The sequence below is a fragment of the Pediculus humanus genome, genomic scaffold (assembly GCF_000006295.1).
Source record: "Pediculus humanus corporis 1103172108289 genomic scaffold, whole genome shotgun sequence".
NCBI classification, from domain to species: domain Eukaryota; kingdom Metazoa; phylum Arthropoda; class Insecta; order Psocodea; family Pediculidae; genus Pediculus; species Pediculus humanus.
Genome location: NW_002987858.1, coordinates 113124 through 130219, shown reverse-complemented (window position 1 = coordinate 130219; position 17096 = coordinate 113124). Strand labels below are relative to the sequence as shown.

At 28.6% G+C, this 17096-nt stretch overlaps 3 protein-coding genes across 3 annotated transcripts; 2 read left to right on the top strand and 1 right to left on the bottom strand.

The window, feature by feature from the left end:
• Positions 1 to 8401: 8401 nt before the first annotated feature.
• Phum_PHUM534960 (protein takeout precursor, putative) lies at positions 8402 to 9479 on the top strand (the record flags this gene model as incomplete). Its single annotated transcript, XM_002431496.1, has 5 exons — positions 8402 to 8468; positions 8561 to 8653; positions 8739 to 8886; positions 8955 to 9094; positions 9178 to 9479. The coding sequence occupies 5 exons, from the start codon at positions 8402 to 8404 to the stop codon at positions 9477 to 9479; spliced, it is 750 nt and encodes a 249-aa protein (XP_002431541.1).
• A 964-nt stretch (positions 9480 to 10443) lies between these two features.
• Positions 10444 to 11669, top strand: Phum_PHUM534950 (protein takeout precursor, putative; the record flags this gene model as incomplete). The annotated part of the gene is made up of 6 exons (XM_002431495.1): positions 10444 to 10552; positions 10667 to 10759; positions 10846 to 10993; positions 11078 to 11211; positions 11285 to 11434; positions 11518 to 11669. 6 exons carry the CDS (start codon positions 10444 to 10446, stop codon positions 11667 to 11669), a joined length of 786 nt encoding a protein of 261 aa, XP_002431540.1.
• Positions 11670 to 12553: 884 nt separating this feature from the next.
• On the bottom strand, positions 12554 to 13937 carry Phum_PHUM534940 (high affinity nuclear juvenile hormone binding protein, putative; the record flags this gene model as incomplete). Its single annotated transcript, XM_002431494.1, has 6 exons — positions 12554 to 12723; positions 12795 to 12944; positions 13025 to 13161; positions 13453 to 13693; positions 13748 to 13758; positions 13912 to 13937. 6 exons carry the CDS (start codon positions 13935 to 13937, stop codon positions 12554 to 12556), a joined length of 735 nt encoding a protein of 244 aa, XP_002431539.1.
• Between the last annotated feature and the right edge of the window lie 3159 nt (positions 13938 to 17096).

Here is a 17096-nt window from a genome sequence, read left to right as displayed (position 1 = left end):
TAATATTACGAAACGGAAAAACGTAATTAAAAACAATCAAACAAACGCCCCAACAAACGAACGATGATAATAATAATAATAAATTTTTTTGGATAAAGAATTTAATTAGTTAATAAACGATTAAAAAATTATTATTTATGTGCGATTGTTAGCAGTCAAATTATTAAGTATGGATCGTTTGTGTTTGTTTTCTCGTCAATGTAACAAAAGGTTTGTATAAAAAATAGGTAAGGGTGTTTGTTGTTTGTTTGTTGTAGCAAAAAAAAAATCGAAACTTTTTTTTTTCGGTTGCAACATTTTTTTTTTTTATTTCAAACGAACGCGGTTCGCCTCGTAATCCAAATCGAAAAAAAATTTTTTTTTTTTTTTTCGTCGTCATCGTCATCTTATCGTCCATGAGCTCATTTTGATATTAATTCTCCAGTTTAAATTTTTGAGCTAATTATAGAAACTGGAGAAAAAGAAAAAAATTTTTTTTTTATCAAAATCGATAAAAAAAAATTAATTTTATTAATATTCCTAGTGTAACCTAGTTTAAAAGACGAGATTTTGATTTTAAAAAAAAAATTATTTTTAAATATATTTTTTTCCCTCCAAAATACCGGCGGTCAAGGAAATTAAAGACACGTTAAACGGGGTGGTGTGACACGTTCGAAAAAAAGTAACAAACGGTATTTTTAGCTTTTGTTTCTTTTAATAATTTTGTGTTGCAAATCAGGTTCGTTATTAAAATTTTTTATTTTTTATTTTTAGAAAGCAAACACGAGTTTTGCCGGTTTTTTTTTCGTTTTGCCCTTTTCCCCCCTTTCTCCCTCCCCTCTCCTACTCCCACTCCTACTCATTTATGCAACCCTTAGATCATTAAATATAATTTTTTGACATTAACAACGTTGGACAATCAACAACATAACTTGGTCCAGATTTCTATCTATTTTTAGATTTTGTGTCATGGTCTTGACTTTCCTCTTGTTTTTTTTTTTTCTAGTATTTCGAAAAACTTTTTAATTTTAGAATTTGTACCTATTCTAATTTTCACACTTCCCCCTTCCCTTCCCTTCCCTCCCCCTCCCTGACCTTGGCGAGGACAAACGAAAATTATTTTTAAAAAAATAAACTTTTTTCCCTCCAGATTTTCTTCCTGTTTTTCTCTCTTTGAAACGCACGTGTGTCTTTTAAAAGGGTAAACAAACAAACAAACAAACATCAAAGAAATTATCAGATTTTTCGTTGTTTTTTTTACAAACCCCCCGGTCCCCTAATCTGTCACCGACCCGAGGAAGTACCTAAAAAAAAAAGTTCATCAGACTAATCATCATTATTAGTATAGATAATTGCTCCGTTAATAGTTGCGTTGACCTTTCCCGTAATTCGGGATTTCAAAATTGTTTAAAAAAAAAAAAAAATTCCCTAATAAATCAATCATAATAATAATAATAATAATAATAATAATAATAATAATAATAATAATAAGATGACGACGAATCAAATACGGAAATTTGTTTGTTATCAACAACCAACCCCCCGTAATCGGGAACATTAAAATTTGTTTGTTTTGTGTGTTTTTACTTCATCTTTTCCGTTAATTATTATTATAATTAAGGTTTAATCTAAAATAACATCCACATCGAATCCAAACAACAATTCGTCGTTTGTTTGTTTGTTTGTTTTTGTACAAAAAAAAAATATCAAAACGATTTATGTTAAAAAGAAAGTTCTCATGGGAAATGAGACGTGTTGAGTAGTGGTAAGTAAGTAAGAGTCGAACGTTTTCGCAATGGCTATGTCGAAATTAAATCCGGATTAAATGACCCCAAGGTATATAGGAGGAGGTACCTACAAAGTTGAACCTTTTGTTTTTTGTTTTATAGAAGAAGAATGTTGATATATAAACGAGAGAGTTTCTATTTTTAGAATTTTGGTCTACGTGACTATTGGATCGAATCACAAAATCGATTCTATTTTTACACACACGCACACGCACACGCACATACATTGCGCCGTTTTTTTATAATAAGAATGCATAATACTCGAATTCAGGCACACGTGTTGAAGGATCAATGATCCTAACTAAATGACCAGGCAAGGCACCACCTCTGGTCATCAACTAACCTGGTTTGTCGACCCGGAAATTTTTTTAATACGATACCATAAAAAATTTTCTTTTTTTTTTTTTTATACAAAGGGATGATTATTATTATTATACTTGTATTATGAGATTAATTTCCGGTTAATCCGTCCGATGGATTATTAAGAGAAGGGGTAAGATATTAATAATAATAATAATTGTATTTTTTCTTTCTCTTGTTAACACCTAACCCTGGCCTTCAGTTAGGCGAAGGTAGGCAGGCAGGCAAACGAGTGTCGCGGTTTAAACGTGTGTTCATTTTTTTTCTCTGTGTGTGTACTCGTCAATAATTGAAGGATGTTACGTAAATAATAATAATAATAATATATCGAATATACACGTGACTCTTTTAAATTTTCCGACAGTGGCATTAGAAAAAACAAATTAAACGCGTAATGTCGATAATTTCGATCATCGACAAAGAAAATTTTTTTTTTTTTTAATTATAAACAATGAAAGCATTAAAAGTGATTTACGAGTTTATAAATGTTTTGTTGTTGTTGTTGTTTGTCGTTTGTTGTTTGTGTCACCCGTGTCAGGACCTGTCATTAATTTATCTAACAATTATCGTATTAAAAAATTTTTTTTTTACAGATATCGAAAACAAACAAACAATCAATCAATCAATCATCATTAATTATTTTGTAATTATTTATTAAATAATTTTCTTCAAGGTGTTAGTATTATTATTATTATTACTTGCTCCCCACGTTTTAAGAGACAATGTCAACATATGACCCATAGCCTTAGGTGTCACTAACAGGTCACACACGCACCATTCCAATATCCCGATTTGTTTCCATCTCCTACCTACCATTGACATTTAACAGGGATAAAAATGTTTTTTATGTAATCGATTACGAAAAAAAAAATTTTATGAACTCGGTAGGGTAACAAGAACAAACAAACAAACAAACAAACAAACAAACAAACAAACAAACAAACAAACAAACAAACAATCCATTCTCAATAAGATTTCTCCCCCACCACTTCAAAAAAACAAACAACAAATTATTATTAATAAAAATTATTTTTATTAATTTCCCTTATCGTAAAACACCCCCTAACGACTTGTTGTTGTTGTTGTTTTGTTTGTACCAGTTCGCATTAAGTTTTTCGATAATGAGGATCGATAGATCGATATATCGATTGTTTCATTCGATTTTTTTTCTTTTTTTTTGGGGATGATCGTGGATGGAGAAAAAGAAAATGAATTGAATTTTTTCGCGAATTTTTTTTTTTAGTAAAGTTTGTGTCGTTTCCGTGCGGAAAATTTTTAACGGAAGTCGAGAAAAAAAAAATTATTACTCGTTTACCGGGAAGGTAATTTAAAAGGGGAGGCTGGGGGGGAGAGGGAAAAAAGTGAAAAAAATAATAATAATAATTAATCGATGACATAAGTAACTCGAGTGAAAGTACGTACGCGTTTTATTAATTACATACGTATACGTAATAATTATTTTCTTTTAAAATTTTCTCTAGAAAATTCTGGAAAATGTTTAAAAAAAAAGGTGCGTGAGTGCGCGTGATATATATATTCGAACGTTTAAAAATAAATACACGTGCAACGTGGGAAAATCTTTATTTCGAAATTATTTTTCTGTTATCAACGTTATCACGATAAGAAAAAAAAGATGTCACGGTCAAGAGAAAATTTTTTTTTCATTTTCCACGAGGATTACGCGTGCGTGCGTGCGTGCGTGCGTGCGTGCGTGCGTACGTGCGTACGTGCATTTTCCAGACTGGAAATGCTCGTAACATTCTAATCGACCTGGAGAATTATTTTTTTTTTGAATGAATGAATGAATAAAGTGGTTACGTGCACGACAACAAGTCTAGAAATGGTGAATTTTTTTTTTTTTTTAAAACTTTTTAATTTCGTATGTCATTGAACTGAGTTTGTTGTTGTTGTTGTTGTTTGTCCACTTGTTGTTCGGTTGTTCGGTTTTCGTATGACATAACAAATCACGTTCTTTTTAACAAGGAGTGAAATTTTTATTTATAAACAAACGGTTTGATTTTTTTTATTAATAATAATAATAAAATTAATTTTTGATCGTTTTAAATAATAATTTATTGATCCTTTCTGTTGTTATCGTAATAATAATAATAATAATAATTGTTATAAAAATATTATCACGAATATCAAAACAAACTTTTTTTGGAACCAACACAAGAAACAAACGCTTTATTATTATTATTTCCTCCGACCCAATTATTATTATTATTATTATTAATAATCGTATCGAAATTATTAATTATTTGGCTTATTTAAAATTTCCCAATTTCTAACATGTATTGTTTACGATCTTTTTTTTTCTTTTATGGATGAATGGGTCGTACGCGTGTGAGTGTATGCGTGTGCGTGTGCGTGCACGTGCGTGCGTACGTGCTAAAATTTTAATTTTTTTATAATAAAATTGTGAAATCGAAAAAAATCTGACTCGAATTTTTTTAAAAAAAAAAAAAAAAAAAGGAAAAAAATTATTATAAATTTTTTAAATGTAAATTATTAATGGATTTGTTGTTGTTATCATCATTATTATCATTATTATTATTATTTTATTCGACATTAATAAAATACTTTCTTCTTCTTTTATTAATTTTAATTAAATAAGATTTAGTAGTAGTGAAAGTAAAACAAACAAACAAACAACAAAAATTTTAAATTCGTATCCATCACTTTTTTTTTTTTTTTTAATTTTAAACGCGTTTGTAAAAAATTTATTATTATTCTTATTATTATTATTATTATTATTATTATTATTATTATTATTATTACTATGTATAAAAATAGAAAATTTATTTATTTATAGATCGATAGATCGATCGATTATTATATCGAAACTCGATGAGAAATCAATAAAAAAAAGAAATTAATGAATATATAATTAATAATTACTCTGTTAATATTTTTCCAAAGGGTTTTCGAATTATTTTTTTTCTCCTGGATTCGCTACTAATTTACATGAAAAACATGGAGGAATTAATATATCGAATCCAATCGATAAATCGATATCGCGCCGTCGGAAAATGCGGGAAAAAAATTTTTTAAAAATTTTCTTTACTGTATGAAATACGTGAACGAGAGTGACCTTGAAATCATCATACGGATAATGACAAAGATTAAAAAGGGATTAAAAGGGATTAAAAAGCTGGAACGTTTGTTGTCATTTGATAAAACGATTTTACAATATCGTGGGCCAATTTCACCGGTCAAGGACTGACGTCACAAATATCGAGTATTGATAAATAATTGTAATTGGTACTCATCCAAAAAGTTTTTAAGTAACAAAAATTCCAAAACTGGACTACATTAAAATATTAATGATGATGATGATGACGATAATGATGATGATGATAATGATGATGATAATAATGATGATGATGAAAATGATGATGATGACGAAAACAATAAAATAAACGTTTTAATTATTATTGATATTCAAGGAAAACAAGATGGCCTTCAATAAAAAAATTTTTTAATCGTCCGTGGCCCTTTCGAGAATGAGGGAGGAGGGGAGGGGAGGGGCGTGCGCGTTACACCATCAAAAAAAGTTGACCGATATAAATTTTAATTAATTTTTTACGTTCGAGAAAGATGAAAAAAATATTTTTTTTTTAAATCGAACGTTTCTACCGTTCGAACCGTTCGTTTCCATCGCGAATATTATTATCATTATAAATTTCATTCGTGAATTTTTTTTTTCATTGTCTGATTGAAAAATAGCAAAACGAAATAATAATAATAATAATATTATCTTTGAAAGGAAATGAGTCAGAGCATTCGTATTTGTATTTTTTTTTTTTCACTTTAAAAATTTATTATTGTTTCGTGTGTAACCGTTCGATTTCCTTTATTATTATTATTATTATTATTATTAATATTATTATCACTATTCATTCAAATCATTTTAATCGTTTTTAACCTTTTTTAAACGTCCCCCACCAAATAAATAAAAAAAAATTCATTAAATAACGAATCCGTTCGATGAATTTTTTCATATGCGTACACGTATTTAATTTTATTTTTTTATGACGTCATTAATTTATATTTTAAACTCGTTTTGTTAATGTTACGACGTCATCATTCGAATAATAACAATAAAAAAACTGTTTTACCCAAATCGTCGCTGTTTTGATTTTTTTTTTAACTTTCAACGCCCCCGAAAAATACTGAGAATGCATTTTGACATACATAAAAAAATCGTAAATTGCATAAGTAAAAAAAAAAAAACTCAAAATTATTAAAAAAAAAAAAAAAATGTTTTCTTAAGTAATAATAATAATAATAATGATTATAATAATAATGATTAATTCGTTATTGAGTACACATTGACGAATTTAAATATATTATGTTTGTATTGATGTCATCAATTTTTTTAAAAATAAAATGAGTCATAAGAGAGAGAGAGAGAGAGAGAGAGAGAGAGAGAGAGAGAGAGAGAGATGAAATCGCGCGGATTTTTACAGAAAGTGATTCAAAGTAAATAAATAAATAAAAATTCACGTACATATATGGTCAAAATATTTAAATTTATAAAAGGAGAAGGCAAAATCGAAATGCGTTTTAAATTAACGAGAAAAAAAAAACTTATAGAAAAAAAGATTATTTATTACGCAGTCTCCCGCGTATTACGTAATAATTTTAAGATTCGAAAAAAAGTTTTTTGAACTTGATCGTAATGAAGTTCAATAATCTTAAGGGAATCGGAAGGTCAACTAGTTGGTGGCTCACTCACGGCAAAAACTCATCAAAAATTAATTTTTTTTCTTTTCTTTCTTTCCTTATAATTCAATTAAGGATATTTCGTATATTAATCATAATAATAAATCGATCGATCGATCGATCGATTCGTTCGATTAATTCGATAAATCGATATAAATAAAACTAAATAAAATCCGTTAAAAAAAACACGTGACGAAAACGTTCATTTACTTATTTTATTTAATAAATAATAATAATAACGATGATATTTAAATTTTCCCGTAATATTCCTTTTTCCTTTATTGTTGTTAAAAATAAAATTATTTATTTATTTAAAAAAGCAGAAGACGCGGATAATTTCTTTTTATTTAAGGGAGGGGGGAGGAAATCAATTAAAACCCCTTAAAATTTTCAAGTTATGCAAACATCAATACAAAAAAAAACAAATTACGGAAAAAAAATTAAGAAAAAATTTTCGGTTCCCGTTTGTTTAAAGGTTGTCGCGTTTGTTTGTTTGTTTGTTACGTACAAACTTTTCATAATAAATAAATAAATAAATAAATACATTTTATTAAAATTAAATTTTAATTAAAAAAAAAAAATGACCTTAATCCGACGTCCTTAAATTAAAAATAAAAATTAAAAAAAATTCGAACGGACCTGGATGACATTTTGAATCGTGGAAATTAAAATTAAAAAAAAAAAAATTTGACCAACGATCGGAGTATTAATTAATTAATTAAATAAATTATTTATTTACGTATCATTATCATCATTATCATTATCATTATTATTATCATCAATAAAAAAATAAATTAATTAAACAAAACGCGGAAGTTTCGACGAAAAAAAAAAAAAAATTTAATATCGATCGATCGATTTATTTATTTATTAATTATTAATTATTCATTCATGAATAAATAATAACGATTTTTTGTTTGTTTGTTTTGTGACTCCTGCCACGTTCACACACACACTCACAAACACGTTCTTAAATTTAAACGTCGCCATTTTGTTTCCCGCATCCGCTCCGCCCCCCGTTTAAAATCTCACGAATACGAAATTTTTTTTTTTTTAAATTTTTTCCTTTCCGCCATTTTTTTTAATTAAAAAGGTTTAACCCCAGTCGCAATAATAATAATAATAATAATTTTAATAAATCATTTGACGGCCATCTTTATACGACGAGGGTCGAGTTGTTGTTGTTGTTGTAGCCCTTACCATACGTTTGTTGTGATTCTTTTTTTTTTTTTTTTTCACGAGTTTTTTTTTTTTTTATTTATTTCCTTACAAAAAACTTTGAAGGACTTTTTTTTTTTTTTTTTTTTTTTTTTTTTTTTTATTCCAGGAAACTTGAAACTGGAAGGTCAGTTTATATATAAATAGTTATTATATAAATTTTAAAATGCAGTTTTGTCTCTGATATTATTCAAGAAAGCTTTAATTTTTTTTTTTTTTTTCGCGCGTGTTTGTTTTTGTGTGAACGCGTTTGCGTGAGTCGTCGCCGTTTGTTCTATCTATCGTATTATTATCATTATTATTTTACGACAACAACAACAACGTTCAAAATGAATAAAATTTTTTTTAATTTATTTTTTTTTTTTATTTTTTTAACAGTACAAGCAAAAGATTTACGTGAGTTTTTTCATCCTCATTATTATTATTATTATTTTTAAACCGTGATAAACCTTATCACCCCCTCCCCCCATTTTTCTTTTTATTTACAGCGAGTTATATAAAGGCATGCCAGAGAAATTCACCCACCGTTAACGATTGTTTAAAAAAAGCAACGGCCGTTTTACAACCCTACATGTCGAAAGGTAAACAAACAAACGATTATTTTTCCATTTTTTCATTCGATCGATTTTTTTAATTTTTTGTTTGTTTGTTTGTTTGTTTGTCTAGGAATCAAAGAACTTAACATTCCATCGTTCGAACCGTTGACTATACCCATGATTAAAATCGAACAGGGTACCGGTTCCGTGAGTTTTAAAGCGACATTAAACAACCTTAAAATATTCGGTTTAAGCGATTACGTATTTTCCGATTTCAGGTAAATATTTATTATTATCATTATCATCGTCATTATTATCATCGTTAATTTTTGTTTTTCCCTCGCAGGGGAACGTTTACGAACAACGGCGTTAATTTCGATGGAAAAGTCAATTTCGAAAAGCTCAAATTAATATCCGATTACGTTATAGAGGGTAACGTTTTGTTACTTCCGATAAGAGGAAATGGAGAATTTACAGCCAATATAAGTAAGTCAAATGTCACGTGATTATTATTAATAATTTTTGCTTATTGTGCGAAATAATAATGATGATGATTGTTTATTGCGCAGCTGATACGACGGCAAATTTTGCCAACATGGCGATAATAACGAAAAAGAAAGATATGGAACATCTTCAAGTGAAAGATTCGACGCTCAAACTCGATATAAAAGATGCAAAAGTACATTTCGCGAATTTATTCAACGGAAACGCGGTTTTAAGTCAAACGACAAACGATTTTCTTAACGATAACTCGAAAGATATCGTAAACGAGATAAAACCCGCCATTGAATCCGTCATCGGAATGCTCATCGATGATTTGATAAATAAATTATTTAAAACAATACCCTATGATAAATTATTTCCTAAATAAATAAATTATTATTAATATATTTTTTTTTACCTTGGTTTTTTGTTTCTTATACGCATTTCCGTTTTATCTCATTTCCGTTTCCTGTACGAGCTCGGGAAAATTTTAAAAAAAATTTTCTTTACTACGAACTCTCTCTTACGTAGTTTTTCTCCCTTTCTTCAAAATTTTTTTCTTGTTGAAATTTTCGATTATATCGAAAGGTTCGATTCGAGAACGATTTCTAGGCTTTCCTCGTCTTCGTTTCGATTTATTTGTTTACAAACAAATTTTTTCAATTTGCTTGCTTTGTAAATTTTTTTTTATTTGTTAACCTAGAAAAATAAATTAAATTAGGTTTTTGATGATCGTTCAAAAAGTTTCGCAGTTAAATAAATTTAAAAAGGGCACAAATGAAATTGAATGTACCTCGTTGTTTAAACTTCCTCCTCCTCCACGCATCCTCCCTCCCTCCCTCCCCTTCGCAAATTTTTTAAAACGACAAACGGTTCGTAGGTTCTTCGTAGTCCAAAAGCTCAAGGACTGAATACAAACAAAAAAAAAAAAAAAATGGCGTCGTGAGAAAAATCGTTACCAAAACAAATATTTAATTGTTAATGACGTCACGAAAAATCAAAGTTCGAAATTATCATTATCATTATTATTTAATAATAATACCGAAAAAATTACCGTTGACGTCATTTCAACGGACTTCCGGGCTGGGGGGAGGGAAAAAAACAAGCTTAGGGGGTGGTAGACGTGTAATTTTTTTTCCCCCAAAATGAAATCCTTTTTTCATGACGTAATCAAATGTAAGTTATGACCATTTTCCATTGATTTAATGCATATATGCATTCACCTAATTTTTTATTTAATTAATTAATTATTAATTAATTAATAACATCATCAGCAAATTATTGAATTCATTTAACGATTCGTATCATTTTCGTCCAGTCTATTGTTCCGAGCAAAAAAAAAAAAAAAAAAAATGTTTCGGTTTGAAACGCGTTTTATTATTATTATTATCGTTTCATTAATTTTATGCAATTGTAATATTGCCGTGGGAAAAACGGAAGATAATAAAATTAAAAAAATTCGTAAGTTTTTCTTTTTTATATTTTCTATTTTTTCATCAACTTCCCCCCGTTGCGCCCGTTTGTCTTTTTTGTTTTAATTTAACGACAGCAAAAAATTTATTTATTTATTTACAGCAACATTTTTAAAAATATGCAGTCAAAGCGATCCGAATTTAAACGGTTGCGTTAAGGATTCCGTTGAAAAATTGAGGCCCCATTTGGTCACGGGTAAATAACGATATTAATAATAATGAATTTACGATAATAAAAAAAATTTGTTTTTTAAATTCTCATTATTATTATTATTATTACAGGAATCCCCGAATTTGGTATACCACCTTGCGAACCTTTGATCGTACCGGAAATAGTTATTAATCAAGGAAAAGGACCTGTAACCGTACAATCTACATACACGAACATACACGTCACGGGTGCGAGTCAATTCGTTATAAAAAGCATAAAGTAAGTTGATGATAAATTTTTTTTTCTGGAAAATTCCAAAAGATTAATTTGTTTCGTTTGTGTTTCCGGTCGGAAAAAAAAAAGAGTCGAACCAGCTAAGGATAGAGTTAGATTAAAATTATGGCTTCCGTTTTTACACATGATAAGCGATTACGATTTGGATGGTAAAATATTAATGATGCCGATAACCGGAAAAGGAATGAGCGAAGGAAATTACAGTGAGTTGTTTGCCCCCCCTACCTCCCCAGCCCCCCATTTATAAATCACTAATTATATCGTCTTAAATTTTAGCCGATATCGAAGCGAACGTTCTCATGGAAGGCGAACGTTTTGAAAAAAAAGGACAAACGTATTTCAACGTCAAAGATTTTTTCGTTCATTTTAATATAGGACACGCATCAATAAGATTGGACGATTTATTTAACGGCGATAAAGAATTGGGTAAATCATTATCATTATTATTATTTAATTCGATTTATCGATATATCGAATCGATATTTTTAATCCTCTTTTTCTCACGATAGGGGATGCAATGAATTCGTTTTTAAATCAAAATTGGGAATCAATAGTTGACGAAATCAAACCCGTTTTGGAAGATCGCATATCCGACATGTTTAAAACATTTTCGAATAATATTTATCACAAATATCCACTCGACATGATACTTCCGCCATGATTTTCCTATTATTATTATTTTTATCATCATCATCATCATCGTCATATTCATCATCATCATTATTATTTATTTATGTTAATTATTTTATATAAATAAACGTAAATTTTTTCTTTTATTTTTTTTTCATTTTTTTTTTTTGTTGTTCCCGACGATTTGAAAATTTCGCGCGTTTTTTTTCCTTCGCGAAACGCGTGCCTCGATGATAATAATAATAATAATTTTATTTTTATGTAATAATGATAATAATGATGATGGAAGATTTCATATCGGGTAAAATTTTCGTAAACTTTACAAAAAAAAAAAAATTTTTTTTTTCGATATTAACCGTAGCAAAAAAAAAAAGTGGCACCAACGATTGCATCAGTAATTACGCCGCGTAATTTTTTTTTTTTACGTAATTTTTTTTTTTTACGTAATTTTTTTTAAAAAATTCGACCTTTAACCTTTCGTGAACTTTAGATAGAGAATTTCGTCGTCGTTGTCGTCGTTGTTGTGGTTATAAAAGAAAAAAAAAATCGGTACAAATTTCAACAAACAAACAAACAACAAAAACTGGATACGAAAAAAAAAAAAAATAGGGAATCGGTCGGTTAATTATAATATTTAATTGAATTTTTATTTAAATTAATAATAATAATAATAATAATAATAATAATAATAATAATAATACTGGAAAATTTTTTTTTTTGAACAAAAAAAAACGCGTTTTTTACCTGCTACAAAATCAAAAAAAAAATCGCGCGCGTAACCGATAAAAATCCTCCATTTTTTATGATTATGTTTTTTTTTCAAAATGATCATCATGGTATGAAAAATGAATAGAAAAAAAAATAATAATATTTTGTTTTTGGTACCGGAAGTAGTTGTGCGAAAAAAAAAACGTTTTACGGTCCTTGATATGTGACGTCACCGATGAAATAATTTGCTGGAACGTTATCGAATAATTTTTTAAGTATTACGATCAAAATGTCCGCAATCGTTTTTCTTAAAATGGGTTTGAGAGATTCGCTAGCAGCTTTCCAATTTGCGTTCAAATACGCGTTCGTACTTTCCTCTGGAAAATGAAAGAAAATTTTGTTGGCAACCCTGCATTTTGTTTACTTCCGGTGTATATCAAAAACTCACCCAATTGTTTGACACCGTTAAATAAATTATTCAATCTCATTTTTAAACCTTCCATTTCGAATTTAACGCGGACTCCGGTTATGTTGAACAAATTAAAACCTTCTTTTTGTACGATGTGTATGTCGTGACTTACTTCCACGTCCATATTTTCTAAAAAGGTTAAACAAATAAATATTTAATTTCTGTTGACACGATCGAAGGAGGGGGGAAATGAAGGAATGTGGACTTACTCGGTTCGAACCAACAAGAACCTTTTCCGACCAACGGAAGTAAAAGAATTCTTCCCTGTACGTTGTAATTTCCTTCGATTCTCATGTTCGGCAATCTTAATTTCGTCACGAAACTGTAACCCTTTTGCGGATAAACTCTGAAATGTTATAATAACCTGATAAGAACCTGATAAGACTGCGCGGTGGTGACACACGCGTGTGACCTGCCCCATTCGTTACGTCATTTTCCATGCGTTACGCTACCCTAATTATTATTATTATTTACCATTACGCAATGGGTCTTATAATTTGTAAATTTGGTACTAATCGTGACCGGAAACTCAAAATTTTTTTTAAACAAATTAATTCCAACCGGACGCCATTTTGTTTTTTGTTTGTTTTGCTGTCGGGAAATCGATAAAAAATTTTTTTTTTTTTTTTGCACTCACTTGTTTGATTTGACGATAGCTTTGGAAAAACCAAATATTCGAACGTTCATGAGCGTGGCGTTGATCGAAACAGGGCCGGAACCTTGCAAAAGACTGATTTCCGTTACGTTTAACGGATCGATTGGCGGCAAACCGATTTCCGGTAGTCCATCTTTTAAATTTGCAAATATTTCTTGTACGGAATGTGCGTTACAAGTTGGAAAATCAGGTTCGCTCATGAAACATGTTTCTATGAAGCTCGCTGCAAAAAAAAAAGAAAAAAAATTATAAATTAGTATTTTTTATCTGCTTCCACGTCCTCGTTCGCTAAAAAAAAAAAAAAAAAAAATTATTTAATCTTTGTTTGAATGAAACGTGGTTAAAGAGAATGGAAAATTTTTTTAAATAGTATAATTTGCCGCGAGGGTTGTTTGTCGTTGTCGCTTTTTCCCTCCTCCCCTCCCCTTCCTCCATTCTTACCTGCTCCGCCTTGACATCGTCGCCATTTTTTTTTTTTTTTAACGATGAACAAATCGAAATTTTTTTTTTTTTCGATAAACCGAAAACAACATTAAGGTTGGTCAGGTTGCAACTTTTTTTTTTGTCGGTTCGATTGTGACACGGTTATTCGAGTTTTTATATATAATAATAATAATAACCGTTTATAAGTCGTGTCACTAGAATAACTTGAAATATAAGTGTTGCGATAATTTTTTCATTTAGCTTTTTATCCCCTCTCGAAAAATTTTTTTTTTTTTAATACTTATTTTTAAACGTACATTTCTTATATAATAATAATACTAATAATATTAATAATGATAATAATAATAATGATAATAATTAACGATACATTTATCGTTTGGAAAAAAAAAATTAATAAGCGAATGAAAAGTTCTTCTTCATCATTTTTCAGACGCGTATCCAGGCAAAAAAATTTTTTAAAATCGACTCGAGAACGAATCGGAAAAATTAATAATAATAATAATAATCTTAATAATAATGATAATGATGATGATAATAATAAAAGGGAAAAAGAAAAAACCTCGAAAATCAACCGGATGAAAACAATTTTAATTTAACAAATAATAATAATAATATTAATAATAACGTTTTAAATTATTAATAACAGTTACCCTATTAAAAATTACCTTCCCGCCCCCACAATAAAAAAATAATAATAATAATAATTATTATTATTATTAATAAATTCTAGGAAAATTAAAAACGAGAGCGCGTGTGTTATTATTATCATTAGAGGAAAAAAAAAAAAAATTTCGACAAGTTTACGTCGGAGTTAGTGACGTCGCATAAATTTTAAATGTAAAAAAAAAGTAATAATAATAATAATAATAATAATAATAATAATAATAATAATAATTTTTATATGGGTTAAAGTACGCGGAAGGTAGTAAAAAAAAAAAAAAATTGAAGACGTAAAACTTACGTTTTTCCTTTAAAATCGCTGAACATTTGTCCGTAGCAAAAGTCAGGATAATTGATAAGACAATAATCAAAACATTTTTCATTTTTAAAAAAATTTTACAACACTCGCGTCACTTCGAAAAAAAAAAAAAAAATTAATGATAATAATGATGATAAAATAAATTCAAATAATAATTTGAGGAGTTATTCGTGTGTCGAGATTCTTTGAATAACAGCAAATAAAATTAAACTAAAATTACAGTTTAGTGGTTTGAGTAGGAGATAATAAATAATAATAATAAGATGAGGAAAAAAAAATTATTTTTTCTTTCTTTCTTTCTTCCTTCCTCCCCACTTATTTTCCTTTCGTCATCGCCATCATTAAAAAAATTTATTTCACAACTCTCGCACTGAACTGAATTTAAGCAAATAGTTTTTTTTGCTACCAATAATAAAAAGACACACAAATAATTTAAATTCATTCTAAGAAGGTCGGGTTCAAGGTTATCTTTTTCTACGACCTGACAACGTCCTGGTTATGATTACCTAAATCCGAACGTCTCAACATTTACTAACAACACTCTCTCTCTTTCATTCCCTCTCTCTCTTTCTATCTTTCCCCCTTCTTTCTCTCTCTCTCTCTCTCCCATCTTTTGTTCTTTCTCTCCCATCACCTATCCCTTCTCTCACTATTTCTACCTATCTCTCTCCCTTCTTTCCCTCTCTTCCTCTTTCTTCCTCCATCACTTTTCTCTCTCTCACTCACATTTTCGACCGCCCCATTATGAAATATAATGATGATGATAATAATAATAATGGCGCAAATAAACCGATAAAGCTTTTTATTTAGTTATACAGATTGTTTTACAAATTTATTAATAATAATAATAATTATAAAATAAATTAAAATATACGTAAGACGTGGAAGAAGAAAACTTTTTTTTTTTTAATTTTGTAATATTTTGCAAACATCGACAAGTTATATACACATTCTTATATCAACAAACAACAAACAACAACAACAACAACAACCCCTTTTGCAATTATGTCTTTTAACATTTAAAAAAAAAACCGTGACGTAATCATACAAAATGGCGGTAAATGCCAAATCGACCAATTTTTTTTTTTTAACTAATAGCGACGAATCGTTTTACGTTAAATAATAATTATCATTATTATTAATATTTGCTATCGATAAATTTTTGTTCGTATAAACACTTTCTATTTACACGTCTATTTCAATTATTATTAAATTAGCGATTTAAAAAAAGCGACAAAACAAAAACAAAATGTAAACAAACGAACGGGTGGGTGTGTGTGATCCTAATCAATATTACCAACATTTTAAAAATTTTCCCGCCAAAATTCAAAATTTATAAACAAAAAAAAACTATTCAAAATGAAACGTGACGTGCGATAACGTGGGGAGAAAAAAAAAACAATAAAAAATCTCGACTCGAAAACGTCCGAAAAAAAAAAAAAAAACAAAAAAAAAAACAATTTTTCTGTTACCACGTTTGTTATTTTAACAAGTTAATCTCACACAACAATAAATAATAAACTCAACGAATTTAATTTTTTTTTACTTTATTTATAGGAAACCGCAATATTTACATATAAATTTTTTTTTTTTTTTGTAATTATTTTTATTGCGAATTTTTTTTTTTTTTTTTTGCGTAATTTTTAAGAGAAAAGTTGGCGAATAAGAAAACAATAATTGGGGGGGGCAAATTTTTTTTTTTTTTATTTTTATTTTACACGTGCCACTTTTTAATTAATTTTATATACCATTTTATGACGTGACCCTAACGAGAAAAAAAAAAGGAGCGCCCTGACATTTTTTTCCAGGTATGAGTGATTAGCCAAAAGGTTTTCCTTCCTCAACTTTGTACGACCCGTTTTTTTTTTTTTTAAATTTTATTTGATCCTAAATTACCTCTTTTATTTCCCATTAAAAGAAACTTCTTTTACTCTTTGAACGAGTCAATGAGGAGTCATAAAGAGAGAGAGAGAAGAAAACAAATAGATAGAATAAGAAGCGGAAAGAAAGAATGAAAAAAAGATAAAGAAAGAGATAGAAAAGGAAAGAGACTGAGAAAAAAATGAAGAAAGAGATAGGAAGAGAAAGAAAAAGTAATGAAGACAAAAAAAGAGAGAATGAGAAAGATAAAGAGAGAGAGGAACAAATGAAGAAAAAGGCGAAGAAAAAGATGAAGAAAAAGAAAGAGAGAGAGAAAGGAACC